At 44.3% G+C, this 19,939-nt stretch overlaps 1 protein-coding gene across 2 annotated transcripts in view; it reads left to right on the top strand.

Annotated features, from left to right (window-relative positions):
- The window catches only part of OSBPL10 (oxysterol binding protein like 10), a 377,400-nt gene that overhangs the window by 277,834 nt on the left and 79,627 nt on the right, over window positions 1-19,939 (top strand). For both annotated transcript variants that reach the window (XM_059939069.1, XM_059939068.1), the window contains exon 5: window positions 16,395-16,605. In XM_059939069.1, coding sequence (XP_059795052.1) covers window positions 16,395-16,605 — 211 coding nt within the window. The remainder of the gene's footprint in view (window positions 1-16,394; window positions 16,606-19,939) is intronic.

Raw genomic sequence — 19,939 nt, 5'->3', positions numbered from 1 at the left:
CTTGACCATGAGGGAAGAGGAGGAAAGGATTTCCAGGTAAGATGTAACCTAGAGAAAGTCAAGGAGTGCAGGGCTGGCCGAGGAGGTGGAATATTCACGAGAAGACAGGGGCATGATACACAAGCCACCTGTGAGAATTACACCTAGTTCTGTTTTCAGATCCTGTACTTTCCAAGGTCATTGCCAGGGCCAGACATTTTCTTTTTCTCAGGTTGGGTGATGGGAAGAGAAGAATTTATTCCCATGAAAAAGAGAACTGTTTTCATCACAGCTGCATAGGGGAAACTCCAGAGGGCTCTTGAGGGAGTGTTGGCTAATGTCAAAAAACCCAGAGCTCCTTGGTGCTAATTTTAATTTCCACAAAGTTAAGGGCGGCATTGGACCCGTGAACCTAATAGGTAACACAGCTTGGGGGTTGTCGTCTAGACGTTGGAAAGTCTTAGGAGAGGTGTGAGCTGAGAGAGGACAGGGGATTGGGCCCCTTTCTCTTCTTAAGCTCCCTTTAGCCTGTGGGACCCTATTGACCTTGCGTTATGAGGTGGTATCACAGATAAGAGAGTGGTGGGGGGGTTTGAGCTCAGTTAGAGTTGGGTGTTTATCATACACATTTATAAGAAGTTAGTAAACTTCTAGAACCCTCGGACAGGAGGCTGTGTGAGCGTGGCATTCATGTTTAGGGAAACACCTCACCACTGAACTAAGTGTTTTGGATGAAAGCGTTGACTGATGTTCCAGCTGAGACATACGTCTTCCTGTGAAGTGAGTTTTTAAGTTATTTGTAAAGAGTGTGCATCCTTGTATCTCATGCATGTCAGAATCCTGTATCAGGTTAAAATCACAAAGAGAAGTGGGTTGAGGGGAGACCCCATCCTGAAGGGGTTGGTCTGTGTGTGCAGGGCTGTGGTATCACATGACACCATTCTTCACATCCCTGGTGTCAGCTGACTGGACCAGGGCAGGCATCCGACCCATGACCAGCCCGTCATATTCACTTTCTCTCAAATTTGAAGTCAGACCTGTGAGATGGGGTCGATGTGGCTCCAGGGCCTCTGTTGAGATTTGTCCAAGTGCAAGAAGTTTTCAGGGGAGTAAAAGGAGAGAGAGAAGTACCGACATCAGAGACCACAGAGGCTGGAGGGATGGAGAAGAGAGACCGTGGCATCACTGCAGGACAGAGAGTGGTCCTTTCTAGGAGACGCTAGGCACCTCCGTCCCATATCCATGAAGGGATCCCCTTCTCCTTGAACTCGCGTGGGTCCATTTACGCTCTTTGCTGCTAAACACTCTCTATGACCACGATCAGCCATACCTGGGAGGCACGTGACCACTGCAGTTTCCCGACGAGATGTGGCAGGGAAACAGTTAACCTGCTCCTATTCGTCCCCAGAACTGGCATGGTGCCTCCTTACCTTGTCAATTTTGAAAGCCCATGGCTGTCACTCAGATGGTGTTTGGGCCTTTTATTCATGTGGATGTGTCTCAGGTTGCCCTGTCTTTTTTCATGCCTGAAGGGAGGAGAACGGCTGTTCCCAGCTCTTAAGAGATGCCTGGGTGCTCCCCTTCATCTATTCGTTCACTCATTCTTTCCACTAGTATTTTTTGCCTGCAGTTTCCCAGGCCTTGTCCTAGATGCTAGAGAAGCAACAGTGAACAAAAGAGCCATGGTCCTTGTCCTCGTGGAGCTCAGAGGCTCATAAGGGTGAGAGAGAGGAACCAAGTACTAGCATAACACATCGCTTAATTACAACCATGATGTGTTCTATGGGTGATGGGGATCGTGACCTTTTTGGGAGATGGTGGAAGGCTGCCTGCTGAAAGTAACGTCTAAGCTGAGTCTGAAGAAAGAGTAAGACTTAACCAGGAGATGCACTTTTGGTGGGAATGTAAATTGGTGCAGCCACTATGGAGAACAGTGTGGAGGTTCCTTAGAAAACTAAAAGTAGAGTTACCATATGATCTGGCAATCCCACTCCTGGGCGTATATCCAGAAAAGACGAAAACTATAATTTGAAAAGGTACATGCAACCCAGTGTTCATAGCAGCATTGTTCACTACAGCCAGGACATGGAAGCAACCTAAATGTCCATTAACAGATGAATGGATAAAGAAGATGTGGTACCTATATATACAATGGAATATTACTTAGCAATATTACTTAGCAACGTGGATGGACCTAGAGATTATCATACTAACTGAAGGAAGTCAGACAGAGAAAGACAAATACCATATGATATCACTTATATGTGAAATCTAAAAAAGTGATACAAGTGAACTTATTTACAAAACAGAAATAGACTCGCAGACATAGAAAACAAATTATGGTTGCCAAAGGGGAAAAGGCGGCAGGGGGGAAGGATAAATTAGGGATTTGGAATTAACAGATACACCATTATATATACTACTATATATAAAATAGATAAACAACAAAGACCTACTGTATAGCACAGGGAACTACATTCAGTAGCTTGTAATGACCTATAATGGAAAAGAATCTGAAAAAGAATATATATGTATGTATAACTGAATCACTTTGCTGTACACCTGAAATACTGTAAATCAACTGTGCTACAAAAAAGACAAAAAAGACAATCAGGAAGCAGATATTCCATGGTCGAGCCTAGAGCCCATTCAGGTAGGGCTTTGTTTTTCCTAGGAACATACAGATTAATAGAGGCTGTAAGAAACATGAGGTTGTTGTGTGCCTGGAGATGTCTCATGTGCAGTTAAAACATCCCATTCCCTCTGTCCTCCAGGGAGGACTAACAGTTAAGGCTGAAGGTCTAAGGTCACAGGCTACAGAAAGAAATATCATTAATTCCTTGAGTGGAAGTAGCAGCTCCAGACTAGGGGCATTGGAAGGGAGTTCTTGGACTTGCTAGAGGACCTTGCCAGCTTGTCTACACTTCCCGAAACTTTGGAGCTGTGTCCTTCCTTCCCCCCTTGCTTTCTCGGTAGTCTCCCCTCCTCCCCTCTCCTTCTACCTTTTCTCCCTCCCCCCCACCCCGCTTCATCCCCTTCCTTTCACTGCCCTCTCTTCCTTCTTCCTCCTCCACCCATCCACCCATCCACCCATCCACCCATCCACCCATCCACCCATCCACCCATCCACCCATCCACCCATCCATCCATCCATCCATCCATCCATCCATCTACCCATCCATCCAGCGTTTGTCAGGCATCTCCTGTGAATAGAGTCTTTTGATGAATTAAGATCCTGTGGGCCCTTCTCACAGTGTGTGTGGTCGTGGATTAACTGATTGATTCTCTCAGTAGGCTGGGCCCTGGAGATGGACATGTATGGAAATCATTATAATAAATTCCCTTTGCATGTTTATTCATGTGAATAGTGGTCATGGACTACACACTCTTATACTTCCTTAAAAACTGGATGCCAGAGTCATGAGGGAGAGTGGAGAAGGCATAGGAATGGGTCCAGGGCAGTTCATTTCCATCACGCAAAAGCAATTTCCAATGCAGGCACCTGTGAGGGGTGTTAGCTCTTTTGTAAAGCACTGTATATTATATATCACTATGCTAGCTCGTATTTGAGCACCTGGAGGATTACATTGTAAGCAGTCTGTGTGCAGGAATTGTGTTCTCTGTTCTGTAAAATGGTGACTGCAGTGTCATTTACCCAGTGGGGATACAATAAATATTAATTACTGGTGGCTTATCCCTTACCATAATTTTCCCTTTCAGATTAATGAAGCAGATTCCTGATAAATGCATTTGTCTCTCCAGAGTTTCATTTGCCAAGGCTCAGATGCTGTAAAGGATTTGCCTGGAGATGTGACTTTCTTGTACAATTTTGTCCCCCTCTTTCAAGTATCCTTTGGAGATGCATTTCTTTCCTGAAAATAATTGGCACTAGTGAAATTCATTTTAGCTGGAAAAGAGAACTATATTGTCATGTTCTTGTCTGCTGCTTTGCATAGATATTTGAACTAAAAACAGCGATTAAGTTTTGAAAGAGAGTAACAGGCATTAGTAGGTAGAGCTGCGGCCTAGTGTGAGATAAGTACGTGCTACCAACCTGAAGTTAGATATAGATGTCTATTGGCTATTTTTTTCCCAGGAATTCTTAGAACAACCTTCGAATTTCCCCAAATGGAGATTACATATCCAGAAACTTAGAGGTTCTCTGAGATAGGCCGAGAATGTACGTGGAATATGAGTGTGAATAAAGGTAAAGCAGACTCAGGAAAGTGGTTTAATTTCATACTCGTTGATCTTTGGTTTGTAAGGTTCCATTCTGCAAGAGATAAAAACCTGATATACCAGCCAGTATCTGCTGAGAAATGGCAGGTCGACCAGAAGGCTTCTGACATGGATCAATAAAGCAACATTTTAGTTTTTGTTTTATACATGATGTATATTTAACAGTTTCTGATGAGGGGACTTCTGAGAGATATTTAAACACTTGAGTGAAACTTCCACACCATTTGCAGGACAAATCCTTACCCTTTGTTGTTCAGGCTTTGTTTATGAATCAGGATTTCTTTCTGGGGATTTTACCCAGGAAGACTTTGTGGTCTAACTTGTTCTCTTTCAGTTCAGAGTGAATTGCATCTAATTCCTTTTAGGCAGAAGGCCTTGCCGGGTGAGCATCTCTGTGTGTGCGCGCGCGTGTGCGTGTGTGCTGTGATCACGAATCGTCTAGGGCAGTGCCGTTCTGCGTGCCTCCTGGGAGTGAGGCAGAGGGGCAGAGACGTTTGGATCCAGGACACTGGACTTCAGTCCTCACATCTCCACTTGCATGGATTATGATTTGGGCCCCAGGGTCGTGTAAAACAAGAATCACAGCGACCAGCCTGCCTTGGGAGCAGGGCAGAGCTGGGAGAGTGAGAGATGATGAGTGTGGTAGCACTTTGTAAACTGTAAGGCTCCCCCTTGGTCCGGAGGTGAAATGGCCCTGCTTCTATGATTCATGTCAATGGCTGTGACTGGTGTGACTGCTGTACCGGAAGTAGATGGAGAAGTTGAGGAGGAACGTGGGAAAGCCAAGAGCTGCTTTCTGCTTTCCTCTTCAGCTTAGATGCTGGGTTCAGATCAGACACAGGACCTTGCTTGGCGAGCGTGGCAAAGGTGGACAGTCCTGCCCTTATCCAGTGGGTCCTGGGGGCAGAGCAGGCAGTAGGATCGGGTCCAGGTAGACGCTCCCTCTGGCATGAGGAGGGTGTGGGCACCTCGGGCATTGTTTCCCATTGTCTCTTTGTCCTTGGACCTTTTAGGAGAGAGCTATGGCTTCTTCGTGAGCTTTCTGAATCCAGTTGGTTCTCCTGGTCATCCCTCCCCTCCCAGCCAGGGCTGTGTGTAGCTTTCCTTCCATCGCTGGGGCCACCTTGTCCCTTGCCCTACACCCACCCCCCTATCCACACGGCTGCTTCCACCCTGATGAAGGGAGCGTGCTCTCTGGACTCCCTTTAGTCTTATTTGCTTGAATTTTCTTTACTGGATATGGAAACTTCTTTTTTGTTAAATATATTTGACATATAACATTCTGTAAATTAAAGGTGTACCGCATGTTAATTTGATACATGTACATAGGGTAATAGGATTGCCATTGTAGTGAGATTTAGCACCTCTGTCACATTACATAATTATCCCTTCTTTTTAGTGGTTGGAATAATTAAGTTCTAGTCACTTAGCAAGGTTGAAGATTATAGTACAATATTATTGTCTATATTCATTATACTGTGCATTAGGTCTCTAGGGCTTATTTACTGCTCGTTACTAGATGTGGAAATTTCTTAACCTTTTTTAGCCCCATAGTATACAGGGACATGTGTAATGAATTAAAATTAAAAAAAATTACTGGTTTTCATTTTTTGAGTTTTTTTGTCTATGAAATTGGTTATGAAAAAAAGATGATTTTTAGAGAGTGCTAATAAGAAAGAAGACAGCTCACACATTGCTGAAGGAAAACAAATTGATAACAATTTTTTTTCGATAGTGAGCTGGCAGTATTTCTCAAAAGCCTTAAAAATTAACGTTAAGTACGCTTAAGTTCAGCAACTCCTCTTCTAGGAGTTTATTTTAAGGAAATCATTACAAATTTATGCTGAGATCTACCTACAGAGAAGTTTGTGGAATTGTAATTTGTCACAGAGAAGAAAGTTAGACCTCATTGTAAGGTCCAGCGATAGAGAATTGGGCAATAAATTGTGGCCCATTTATGTGCTGGAATGACCTGCAGTATCGTAAATAGTATTGTTACAATTCAACATGGTATATGGAATAAAAAAAAGCAGTATTATGATGTGCAACCACTTTCGTAAAAAGTAAAAGTACATATTTGTGCATAAAACTGTTGTAAGTATGTATACCAAAATTTTAATATTTATTTCTCTAGTTTGGGATGTGTTATGGGTATTTTTTTCTTCTGTTTTACTATGTGTGGGGTTTTTTTCCGTGATAAGTATTGTTTTTGTTAAAAAAAAAAAAGAGATACTTATAATGAAAACCAGCAGTGGGTGGCACTTCCACCAAAGCCCGGGTCGTGGGCGTCGTGCCTGGGAGGCCAGCTTTGTGCTGGTGAGGGTGAGCGCCTTTCTCACATCCAGCACCCTGCCGCGGCTGTGCCTGTATGAGGGAGGCAGAGGTACAGAGCGATGAGGGATGAAACAAGGCAGTGATTTCCTGACCCTTTACCTTCTACTCAAAGTCCTTCTGTTGGTCTATGGTGTTTTCGTTGAGAACAGGATAAGAGATGATTCCTTTTGTACCTGGCACCCCTCATTACCAACTTAACATTCAGTACAGACAGGTGGAGTGAAAAAATTATACTTTTTAACGTTTGTGTCAGCATCTTCTGTTACCTCATTCTGAAGAGGCATTCTCCACCTCAGTTTTCCTTTAGCAAAAATTCCACGAGAAGATGTGATGGTGACATTGCATGCAAGGAGCTTCTGCTCCAGAGCCAGGGTTGACTTTGCTGGGAGTGAAAAGCTCTTCCATGATGCAGCCACTACAGTGAGATCTGTGGAAAGACGTCTGTGACGTGTGTATTAGCTTTCTGGGGCTGCGGTAACAAAGTACCACCGACTGGTACTTTGTCTCCCGGCGCTGGATGCTAGAAGCCCTCAGTCCGGGCATTGGCAGGTTGGTGCCTTCTGAGGACTGTGAGGGTCTGTTCCAGGTCTCTCTCCTTGGCTTATAAATCAGTCTTCTCCCACGGCTTCTCTCATCCGCCCTCTGTGCATGTCTGGGTCCTCATTTCCTTGTTTTCTAAGGGCACCAGTCATATTGGATTAGGGCCCACCCTAATGACCTGATTTTACACTGATGACCTCTGCAAAGAACCTTTCTTCTTGATTGCAGCAAGGATTGAAACTCCTTGGTAACAGCCAATCATACTTTCGTTCCTGAGAATTTGAAAAAATGTGATTGGAGTCATGCACATGTGCAGCAACTTTGGAACCCTTCATGGCAGCCCCTAAAGATGGGATCCTCAGGCTTTTGCTGCAGAGAGTCCCAAAATCTCAGCCCTGTTCTTGTCCTTTCTGAGAGTTGGTTGTTCATCATCTTTAATTCTACAAGAAACTCCTATATTTTTCTAATAATTTTTTTTTTATTGAGGTATAGTTAGTTGATTTACAATGTTTTATTAATTTCAGGTGTACAACACACCTGATTCAATATTTTTATAGATTATACTTCATTTAAAGTTATTATAAAATAAAGTCTATATTTCCCTCTGCAAAAAAAAAAAAAAATCCTGTCTCCAAGTTAGGTCACATTTAAGGTACTGAGGGTGTAGGATGTCAACATATGAATTTTGGAAGGACACAATTCAACCCATAATGATGTATTTCCTCCCTATTTAAAAAAAACTCATTATTTTGAAAAATTTCAAATGTAAAAACATTAGAGAAGATAATATTAAACCTCCATGTCACCACCAACAGCTTCAGCATCCCCAAAGCCAGTATCATTTCATACTCTCCCCCACCAACACCACTGGAGTATTTTGAAGTAACTCCCAGCTATAAGAGGTGATGCATTTCAAGTGGTAAAGGTTATACAATTATATATAAGGGATATCCTGTTAAATAAAATAATACTCTGTGTGTGTACATGTGTGTGTGTATAAATTGGAAGAGTCAGAGTAATACCAGAATGTTAGGGCTTATCTCTGAGAAGTAGGGTTTCAGGTAATTTTTACTTCCTTCTTTAGAACTGTATTTACTTTCTGATTTTGTTGGGATGGTGATTGATGGTGTGAGTCAGCCTTTTGTAATCAGAATAACAAAAACAAGTTGTTTCCAGGTGGTGAGAAAAGGTGGGGTGAGGGACAGTGGAAGAAACGTCACCGTCAGAAAGGGTATTGTGCTTCCCGAATAAGAGAAGGAAAGAGGAGGAAGTATATCAGACCATGCCTCGTAGTGGAGCCGCCCCTGAGGAGGAAAGTGAGGGCTGCCACTACAGGTGAAGCTGTGTGTGACCTCAGCACGGACTCCTGGCTTCTCTGAACCCAGATTTCCTGCTTGCAAAATAAAGGAGACAGACTTGACAGCCATAGATTCCTTTGCGCATGAATGCTGTGATCTCATGGTTCTTTTTTTTTTTTTTGACGTACAGTTGATTTACAGTGTTATGTTAATTTCTGCTGTACAGTAAGGTGACTCAGTTATATATATATATATATATATATATACACACACACACACACACACACACACACACACACACATTCTTTTTTATATTCTTTTTCATTATGGTTTATCTCAGGATATTGAATATAGTTCCCTGTGCTATACAGTAGGACCTTGTTGTTTATCCATCCTGTATATAATAGTTTGCATCTACTAACCCCAAACTCCCACTCCATCCCTCTCCCGCCTCCCCACCCCCCAGCAACCACAAGTCTGTTGTCTGTCTGTGAGTCTGTTTCTGTTTGTAGATAGGTTCATTTGTGTCATATTTTAGATTCCACATATAAGTGATATCATATGGTATTTGTCTTTCTCTTTCTGACTTACTTCACTTAGTATGATCATCTCTAGTTACATCCATGTTGCTGCAAATGGCATTATTTTGTTCTTTTTCATGGCTGAGTAGTATTCCATTGTATGTATGTACCACATCTTCTTTATCCGTTCCTCTGTCAGTGGACATTTAGGTTGCTTCCATGTCTTGGCTTTTGTGAATAGTGCTGCTATGAACATAGGGGTGCATGTATCTTTGTGAATTAGATTTGTGTCTGGATATAGGCCCAGGAGTGGGATTGCTGGATCATTGGGTAGCTCTATTATTAGTTTCCTGAGAGACCTCCATACTGTTTTCTACAGTGGCTGCACCAACTTACATTCCCACCAACAGTGTAGGGAATTCCCTTTTCTCCACACCCTTTCCAGCATCTATTATTTGTAGACTTTTTGATGATGGCCATTCTGACTGGTGTGAGGTGTGGTACCTCACTGTAGTTTTGATTTGCATTTCTCTAATAATTAGCGATGTTGAGCATCTTTTCATGTGCCTATTGGCCCTTTGTATTTCTTCTTTGGAGGGATGTTTATTTAAGTCTTCTGCCCATTTTTTGATTGGGTTGTTTGTTTTTCTGTTTATGATCTCATAGTTCTTGAACAGTTCAGTATGGGTTTGTCTTTTGGGAGTTGGTAAAGATAAAATGTGCATTTCATATTTGAGCAATGTGGAGTTATTACTGGGGGTGGCGAGGAAATGATTGTAGAAAAGCCAAAGGTGAAGCTAAGACAGAAAAGAGTCCGTTTTTAAGAAATGTGGGGACTCATCCCCATATCTTCACAAAGTGTTTCTGAGTATGTGCGTGTGCAGTTCAGAATTTTGCCTTTGCCTTTTGCCTTGGATGGCATGGGCTGCTGTATTAATAGCACTGAGACTTCTTGGTAACACTCATGTTCTCATACTGAAACTATGGAGGGACCAGGATGGATGTCCTTCATCTCTGGATTGGCCTTTCAACCACTCTTTTCTTTCATTTCTCTTCCTCTAGTCTCGCATGATAAAGGCCACGTGTCAGAATGTTGAACTAAAAATGCCAGTAGCCCGTCCGGCCTCCCAGTGGTGGGGGTGGACAGAGAGATCTGGAGTCAGCACGTAAGTCATCTGGTAACAGTCAGCCTCAGTCGTACCCCCTGAGGTCCAGCAAAGTGGGTATAAATCCAGAAAGTAGGTAAAAATGTAGAAATGATGAATGCTTCTCTTCTGTCAATTTTCTAAAAGAGAGAATAAATTCTGTAACCAAAACAATGAATGACTGGTGCTTGGCCCTCTTCCATCTGGCTAGTTAGATCTGCTTAGGAAGCAGCCTTCAACTTGGAAGTGGAAATAGCATGTATGCACTTATATACCTTTGAAAGGAAAGCAAACTTTTCTGCCCAAAGGCATAAAAATGACTTCAGGCCTGAGATTCCCCTCCCCCACCCAGAGCTGAGGGCAAGGGGGATCCTGCCAAAACAGGCACCTGTCCCCTGTGTGGAAGGTCTGGACTCTCAGGCAGACCAGCAGGGACCAGTGGAGACCCCGGGACAGGAGATAAACCAAGCAGATCAAAATAGCACCACAAAGTGTCTGAAATTAGATTGTCATTGAAACCATGGGCCATAAAAGTAGGCTAGGGCTTGTGTGCTCAACCTAAACATGTGATTGCCTCCTAAAAAAATACAAATTGGACCTGGAATCTCCTAACATGATAGCCAAAATGTCCAGGATACAGTCGAAAATCACCAGTTACTCCAAGAACCAATAAAATCACACGTTCAATGAGGAAAGAGAATTATCTGACATCCAAACCGAGATGAGTCAAATGCTAGTTTTATGTGGGCACAGCCTCACCCAAATGTTTACATGGGAACTCTGCCTGCCTTCCAGCTGCAGGGGCCAGGCTGAGCAGTCATCACAGAGATCCAGTGGTTTGCAAAGCCTTAAATATTTACTCCCTGGCCTTTTATAGAAGTTTGTGGACACATGTAGTTAGGTCATCAAAGATCTAATGGTCAATTTTTGGGAGATCTTCCCTTCTTTTTCCCTTTTTTTTTTTTCCAACTAAAATTTTTATTGAAATTTGAATTTCAGAGCAATATCTCTGAAGAAATTTTCACTACATTAGGCTTCCAAATTAAATTTAAAATTCAACTGTCCATGTTACTATTTATTTGAAAAACTCAACAAAGATGACAAGATGATTAAGGCCTGTATTTCAGATGGTTAAATTTACATATGCCCAGGCAACAGTAACTCCATCATAATTCACTCCTCTGCCTAGAAGACGGTAGGTTCTTTTGATGTTGGATACTTTACAATGTGGAATTTTGGTTTCCCTTGGTTTATAGTATAGAGTAATATGTTCCTTACGTTGGTTTCTCTACTCTCGTCCTGTGTTTTGTCACCTTGTTCTTCCTCTTTGTCTGTAACCTCATCTGTGTAGCCGGCAGCCTCACCCCTGGAGAGGGACCCTGTTTCCTCCTGCTCATCTGTGTTCCTTATTATCACCGTCACTCTCTTACTCCTGTCAAGTAGTGTGGATTTGAAGATCTGCCCACTCGATGGGGTTTTCTTTGTCTGCTCACCTGATGAGCCTGGAGAGAGATTTGGGAGTCCAGGAAATGTTTAGGACTGGCTTCCGTGGGGTTGTGCTTGGGACCACGGAGAGCAGTGCAAAGGGACCCGGTACCCTGCTTCAAGGAAACTCTTGGCTTGTTAACATTTTGGTTATGCCAAGAGCTGGAACAACAGACAAAGCCCAGGAAGTGCAGGAGGCAGGTTGAGAGTCAGGGAAGCGACTCAGCAAGAGGGAGTAATTGTTCAGGTGAGGCCAGGACTTAACTGGGTTCCCAACACTCAGAAACATGGAGAAAGGCTGTAGAGGTTGGGATGTTGCCTCTCCAGATGTCACCACCACCCTCTAATGACAAGGCCAAGGGACTTTATTATTCACGCTGTGGGGGAAATGCCACCTCCATGGGGCAGTGTCTCCCAGCCAGGAGGGCAGCGTCTGGATACGAGAATTAGAACTTTGGTTGACAATACAGGGACTTGATTGGGATCAAGAGACAACGGCTCAGGATTGGTGGAAATAAGGCAAAGACTTTGAGACAAGGCATTTAACAAATTTTAGGGTGCACACTGTTATGTTGATGGCTTCCATTGAAGAGCTGATGGATATTTCAGGAAGTTTCTGTAAGGAGCCGGCAAGCCATTTCTGGGGTGGGGAGTCTGGAATTTTTAAGTAATGCTAATGAGGGTAGTTGAATAGTAAATCTGTGTTAATGGAGATAGTAAGCTCTGTGTGTGTGTGTGTGAGACAGAGAGAGAAAGAGAGAGAGAGAGGGAGAGAAAAGTGTTAGTTTTAGTTAGTTAGCTAGTTAGTTAGTTTTGGTTCTAAGGTCTTTGAAGCCTGAGTTAGCCAAGGACTGATCCCTGACCCAGACAGGAGACTTAGAAGGGGCTCTGGAATTCCAGCAGGCTGAGGACAAATGTCAAACCAAGGCCACCTTGAAGTTGGCATCGAATTGTTTGTTCTCCTTCCAGGCAAGAGGGATTGAGTTACTGAAGGTCTGGGGGAGTCTGTGAGCCCAGAAGGCTTGGCCAAGCAAGGCCGGCAGCCCTGGTGACATTAGGATAAGAAATCGGAGCGTGACGCTGCTGCTTTGGTTACTGACAGATGGATGAGTGAGGAGCTGGTATTCGTGGATGTCTAGCCTGTCAGGACTGGACCTTTCCGGCGCCTCTCAAAACCTGCACCCAGCTTTGCAGGTCAGAACAGTCTGAGGCCATCAAGGCGAGAGCAAGTGTAGCCGCTGCCCCCTTGCTGCCCCCTCCTCAGTTCCCTCTTTAGCAGGATCTCATCTTGTTGAGCTGATGTCACTGGGTTTTGGTCTTTGCCTTCAGCTTTGGTTTCAGCTTCAGTGAAATAAAACCATGAAATCTGCAGCCACTGACTTTCTTAGCATTAACCTATGCTTTGATTTTGCAGTGCACATGCCGTTGTTTGTGCTATGAGAAGTGGACCATAGCATTTTTCCTTCCCTGTGAAGTTGGATTTGACCTAAAGGTAGACTATTTCACAACCTCAGAGTTGACATTCCCAGGGGGTGGATCTCTGAAATTTCACGGGGGTCCCATTTTGCACCTGTGTTAACAAGGTGGTGATACCCCTGATTGTAGAAGCCAAACGCCACAAGAAATGAAATGTGTGCTTTTTTTTTTTTTTTGGTTTTTAAACACCACACATGGTTGATGTTGTGCTTCAGAAGAAGTGTTTAGAGCTCTGACTTGAAACTTATGTAATTAGTGGTTCAAGCTGTTCAAAGGCTGGTGGCCGTCACTGGCCGTGCTTTGCCCTTGTGTTGAGGGTGTGGGAAGCTTGCAGGGCAGAGGGAGCTGCTTTGAGACCTTGCTGTTGGTGTTTTTGTCGTGTACAGCTTTGCGACATCTTCTCATGTGTGCCCTTCATTAAAATTAGATATGGAAACAGCTAAAACTTGTTCTTCCCAAGTCTGATGAAGGTTCTCCATCAGTGCCTCCCAGTGTGAGAAAAGTTAAAGCAGTGATAAGCGTGATATACAAGCGCTGAGGCTGGGAGTCCTGCGTTGCTTTCAGGGTTCGTTCAGTTTCTTTTGGAGCCTGATGATGCTAATAGGAAGTGAAGGTTGGCATCGATTGTGTGTTTAAAGACTAAAGTTCTGTTTTGCGTCACATGGAAAAGGGGAGAAAATGACTGTTGGCGTCTCCCGTGTGTCACGCGCTGTGCTAGGCTCGTTTTAGTGCTCAGTTGACCAAGAAAGATGCTGAAATCCATCCAGTGTCTGGTCCCTGGTGAGTCTGTAGCACAGGGTCACTCAGGGAGCGCTCTCAGCATTTTGAGCAGGAAAGTTCTGCCTTGACTTGTGGGGCATGTGGCACCCCTGCCCCCTCCCACTCAGTGCCAGCCGTGCTGCAGTCATTGTAAACGTCAAATCCACCCACTGCGGGTTCAGACGTCCTTTGCTGGAGGCTGTCCTGCCTCTTGGCGCTGGCAACAGGCTCCGATAAACACTGTTGAATACATTCTAGAGAGCAGATACGTGCCTTCCATCTCTGGGAACCTGCCTCTGTCGTAATAGGGTAGAAGATTCTGGAAGTCACTTTTGTGTTTTTATTACCTGAGATTTGCATATTTTATGCTTGTGAAATAACAAGTACTTATCCTATACTATATAATTGGAATACAGTTCTTCTTTTCGTTGATTAAAAAGGACTATATTCCATAGTTAATGACTTCATTTTACTCACCTTTTCTCTTAAGCATTATGGTATCGTCCATAATAGTCCAGAACATAATACATTTACATTCCATCATTATGTTTGCTTCTTCCCTTTCAACGCATCATTTTTCTAAGACAAGATTTTATGGTAGGAATTTACAGAAATGCTGACTACAACAAGTAGCTTGAAATCAACTTCTCCCTAAACGTTAGCAGTTCTACGTAGAGTTGACTGTCGAAGAATATAAAAACATTTTATCTTTTTCAATGTTAAATTTAACCATTTTCTTGGCAAACCTAAACTGATAACAGAGGTATTATTTTTACTGAATCTTCAGCCATGTTGTCCTAATAGACTATAATGATTTGTGTAGACTTTGTGTCGTAAACAGACTCTCTTGAGCCCCAGTGAGAAAAAAGGGACCCTGGGGGTTCGTTCATTCTTTAAACAGATCCATCAGTGAACAGCACAGATAGAACAGTCCTTGCTTTCACACTAGTACAGATGAACATAAGAAATAAGTAAATTACAAGTTGGGTTGGAAGATGGTAAGTGCTATGGAGAAAAATAAGTTGGGAAGGAGCACAGGAGTGCCAGGATTTTGGTTGGACATATGATTTTAAATTATGTGGTTCAGGAAGCTTTCCTGAGAAGGCAGCTCTTCAGCAAAGACCTGAAGGAGAAATGAATTCTTATTGAGCTCCTATTATGCCCCAGGTACTGTTTTAAGAGCCAGAATGGCTAGGTATAACCTCTGTAATCTGCAAAAAATAATTTACATGGCCAGAGGCTGGGCGTGTAATATGTTTAATGTTGAAATTTTTAAAAATCTTTTTGAAGTAATGGCACCGATTTTGGTAAGTAGGATTGCAATGGGGGAGCTTTTTTTTTTTTTTTTTTTTTTTTTTTTTAAGGAGATGACTACACAGAGTGATAGGAAATAGCAGATATTTGCCTTCAAAAGAAAATAGAAAAATAAGCCCAAGCATGGGATGAGTTATGTGTCCAAGTCCAGTAGTCCTTACAGAAGTATTGCTTCTTCCCAGCTGGTGGCATCTTGATGGTAACAAGGATCCTCCTGGGATGACAGTGACAAAGCAGGAGCGGTTGCTTCAAATTAAGGATGGCTTTTGTGAGGGATGCTTAAAGAACAGTGGACCGGAGTCCAGAGAACAGGAGTTGGTTCCTGCCTCTGATGCTGACCTGTGACCCTGTGACCTTGCGCAGGCTGCTTTAGCTCCCCCATGTATCAACTCGACTGTTTATTTGTTTGCCATGCAATTTATGCTCATCATCTTGCTTAGCGAGATAAGTTGTAAAACAGGAGGGGCATGAACTTCACAAGATCACCAGTGAAGTCCTTTTCTAGTTCTTCAATTCCTTTCTCCTTCCTTATTTGTCCAAGGAGACACTGCTTGTCTATAGCTTACGAACTGAAGCCAGGCCACAACACAGGGTTACTGGTTTGTCACAGCTTCAGCCATGGAGCAGGGCTGGCTCTAGAACTCCCAGTTTTTCTCCTCCTCCTGTCACCCTACACACGGTGTTAAGTAAGTCGCGGGCTCTTGTAGCATTTTGGGGTCGGAGTGGGTCGGCACTGGCTTCGGTCTGGTCTCACCCCCACAAATGCCAGCCCCAGATGTCACTTCTATTTCTTGAACTTCGAATAGGACTGCCAGGGAGTTAGGGATGGATTGCAGCTGGAAGGAAAGCATGGAATTAACCTTGCTCTGAGGCAAAGCCACCCGCTTCCACTGTCTCAGATAACCTTCCGTGGTCCAAGGACCTTAAAGTTGGTCACAAGACTTCTATACTTTTAGTATATTTATTATTACCTTCCGAAGATCTGTAAACTGATACACCCAGGTGGCCCCGATGGTCCCTTTCAGCTCTAAAGTTCTAAAACCCTCTTGTGATCAGAGCTCTAGAGGCGTGCCTTTGCGTGGATGGACCCAGGTAGATTTCACCCAGGCCTGCATCATCCCAGGAGGGATGTGCGCCAAGCACCCTCCGAGCTGTCTCCCACGCTGCTGGCAGTCTGGGTGGTGATGCCGTCTCTCACCACTTTCCCCGCACTTTCATCCACGCCGGTGGTTTAAGCGCTGGCTCCCCGCCTGTGGAAGAGAGGACTTCGACCCTCACCTCCTCGCTGTCTTCCCGTTCCGCAGATGATGACGCAGGTGGAGGGACAGCAGAAGAACCTGGTGCATGCCATCGAGTCTCTGCCGGGGTCCGGGCCCCTCACTGCCTTGGACCAGGACCTGCTGCTCCTGAAAGCTACCTCTGCTGCCACCCTCAGCTGCCTTGGGGAGTGCCTGAGCCTGCTCCAGCAGAGCCTGCACCAAGCCGGCCAGCCCAGCCACAGGCCCGGGGCCTCGGGTAAGACCTCCGGGGGCCCGCCCGGGGCTGCAAGTGCGCGCTGTCCGATGTACGCATGCGTGTGTCTGTCTGCCATCGCCTTCCTCCTTTAAATCCATCCATCTCGCCTTTTATCCGAGCGCTTCTCCATTTACCCCTTCTTCCTTCCCCACCTCGCTTGGGCTATATTTTTATTTCTGTTTTACCCATTAGCAGTTGCCATCCTATGCACAATTTAACGTGTTTCCATGAATACTCTGAAGCTACTTTGAGACGTGCTGGCGCCCCGTTCTCCGTTGCATTCCGTTTGTGAATTTTGCACTCAGTGTTGTGTTTGCAAGACTCATTGCTATGTGCCTCTAGTCCGCTGTTTCTAACTGTGCCTGTGGAGTGCGTCCCCCAACACTTGGCTCCACACCTTCTCCTGATGGACACCCGCCTTACCTCCTGCTCTCTGGCCACCCGCCCTCACCGCCCCCCTTTCCTGTCCCCTCAGGGCCCGGTGTGAGAATTTCTCTGGAATACATAGCAGAAGCATTTCCAGTTCTTTACCAAGAAGCTAGAGATAATAATAACCCCCCTTAAGATGCTCCAATCCTTTTGAAGTGTTTAATCAATAAGCAGATAGAAAGATATTAGGGAAGATTAAATTAAATGATAAAGGTAAAAATGGCTTGAGATTGGTCATGTCATATAGAATTGTAAAGTATTAGAATTAAGAGACGAATTGAAGCCTCATGGAGCTTTGTTGCCCAGGGTTCAATTAATTAATGAGAAATGAGGCAGTTCAGGTGATGGAAAGTATAGCTGGGTTATGACAGTCTGTATTTCACGTTTCCCGCAAGTCCCCTCTGCCTCCCTCTTTCACCAAGGTTAAAACGGGGATGTTGGTTTCCTACAGTAAACCGTATAAGGGTAATTCGGGTTTCTTTCTGTAATACCCACCATCATGTACTAAGCTCTGATTCTGTCAGCATTTGGCTTTTGCTACACATTTTCTGAAATCTTCACCAAGTAGATATTATTATGCCCATCATGTGAGTGAGATGCTGGCTCAGAGGGGTTAAATGACCTGCCCGAGGCCACCCAGCTACGGCAGAGCCACGTCCAGAGGTGGGATCTTCCCACTGTGGCAGGTGCCTGGGGTCCTTTGTTCAGTCCAGAATGGAACACCCAGCGGACTCTGGGTCCCCCAAACTGGGGCCAGGGACACTGTCCTGCTCACATCATAATTTTCTCAGGGCAGGTCTATCTTCTTTTTCTTTACTTTTTTTTGGAAATAATTTGAGACGTCTAGAAAAGTAACAAGCATAGTATGAAAAATCCTCATATCTCCAAATACTCTGAATGCCAACATTTTTTGACATTTGCTTCATTATCTTCTGTCTGTATATATAAGCCTATTATAATATTCTAACCACTTAGGAGTAAGTTGCAGACTTGATATATATCTTTACTCTTATATACCTCAGTGTAAATTTCATTAAAAGAAAAAAAAAAAAAAGGACACTCTCATACGTAATAACAGCGCAGTGGTCAAAATCAGTAAATTAACATGAATACAATCCTCTTCCTAATCTGCAGGCCTTACTAAATTTTGCTGATGGCTCCACCAATGTCCTCTGTAACAAAAGGAAAAACATTCAGGTACAGGATACAGGCTGGGAGGGGCATGTGTGTCGAGGCACGGAGTGAAGGCACCCAATCTGCTTTTCTCCTTCTTCCTTCTCCACTTGAAAAATGGGACTCTGATGCTGGGACTCCCTGACTTTTCCTGATCTGGATGGAGCCTCGGTGAGTGCGTTGGGGCTTGGGTACAAATCAGTGTTAGACCGGATGCTTCTCAAGATTCCTAGGATCCCTTTCACACCAGATTGTGTGTCCAGCCTCTGCGACCGAACAGGCTCATTCCGAGAATGAGTGGATAGAAGCTTGACCCATTTTCTTGTTCCTAAAATTCATACCTTACATCTTTCTTCAGGGTGGCTTTCTAGCAAATTTCTGATTTTTGTTCCTGATTTTCATTGTGTCTCTGGGGTTTTTAAGGGCCTGGCGGGACAAAGCTCGAGGTGGAATTTCAGATGTGGTGACAGGTTGAAATGAGGACTATTGAGGTGGGGGGAGGGGGAGACCGAGCAGTGTCGCGGACACTCTGCCACCCACCATGCTGCCTTCTGCAGCTCTTCCCTGTCCCACCCCTGGCCTGGCCCCGTTTGTCCATCCTCCCTTCCTTTTAACCATTTTTTTTTTAACATCTTTATTGGAGTATAACTGCTTTACAATGGTGTGTTAGTTTCTGCTTTATAACAAAGTGAATCAGCTATACATATACATATATCTCCATATCTCCTCCGTCTTGCGTCTCCCTCCCACCCTCCCTATCCCACCTCTCTAGGTGGTCACAAAGCACCGAGCTGATCTCTGTGTGTTTTTAGCCATTTTTACCAAAGAACTTGGCTGAAGGTTGGAGAATAGAGCAGGAAGCATCATAAGAGTTATTTTGTTTCTTTGTCTTCTTAACCCTTTCCAAAGTTACATTCCATATAACACAGCCCCTTAGGTTTTAAAACATTCTGCATGTGTCTTTTAAATCTGTGCCACATGCAGTGGTTAAGAATCCGCTTGCCAATGCAGGAAACACGGGTTCGATCCCTGGTCCGGAAAGATCCCACATGCCATGGAGCAACTAAGCCCGTGTGCCACAACTACTGAGCCTGCACTCTAGAGCCTGCGAGCCACAACTACTGAGCCCACGTGCCACAACTACTGAAGCCCACGTGCCTAAAGCCTGTTCTCCGTGACAAAGAGAAGCCACCCCAGTGAGAGGCCTGTGCACCGCAAGGAAGAGTAGCCCCCACTAGCCACAACTAGAGAAAAGCCCGTGCACAGCAACAAAGACCCAACGCAGCAAAAAAAAAATTAAAAATAAATAAATAAATCTGTGCCACACATTTGGGGGAAAAAATGGAATTACTTCCTGCATCCAAAGCATCACAGTTGCCTGCAGTTAAAATGGATTTCCAGACTCTCAAGCTAGCAGAATAAGAGAATCTGGCAACCCTGGGAGTGTCACCACAAAATGTGTTTGTTTAGAATCTCAGGGCTCTTGAGGTTGATAGTGACTGTAGCAGACTGACTCCCGCTGATAAAAACATAATGGTTATATCCAAGGAGTGCCAGGCTGGGTTGATGGAAATCAAAATCTCATTAAAGCCAACCTCTGTCAGGGTTTCCTCTAGATGTTCAAGGGGCCTGGGGCGGGGGGTGCAGATCCCCTAGCACAGCCGGTATCCATGGGAATTGTTCTTGAAGTTTCTATGCTTTCTGACCCCTGCACTGATTTTTTTTTCCTTCT

The sequence above is a fragment of the Balaenoptera ricei genome, chromosome 11, assembly GCF_028023285.1.
Source record: "Balaenoptera ricei isolate mBalRic1 chromosome 11, mBalRic1.hap2, whole genome shotgun sequence".
In the NCBI taxonomy this organism is placed as follows: domain Eukaryota; kingdom Metazoa; phylum Chordata; class Mammalia; order Artiodactyla; family Balaenopteridae; genus Balaenoptera; species Balaenoptera ricei.
The sequence above is the reverse complement of the archived record's forward strand: the minus strand, read 5'-3'. Positions and strand labels throughout refer to the sequence as shown.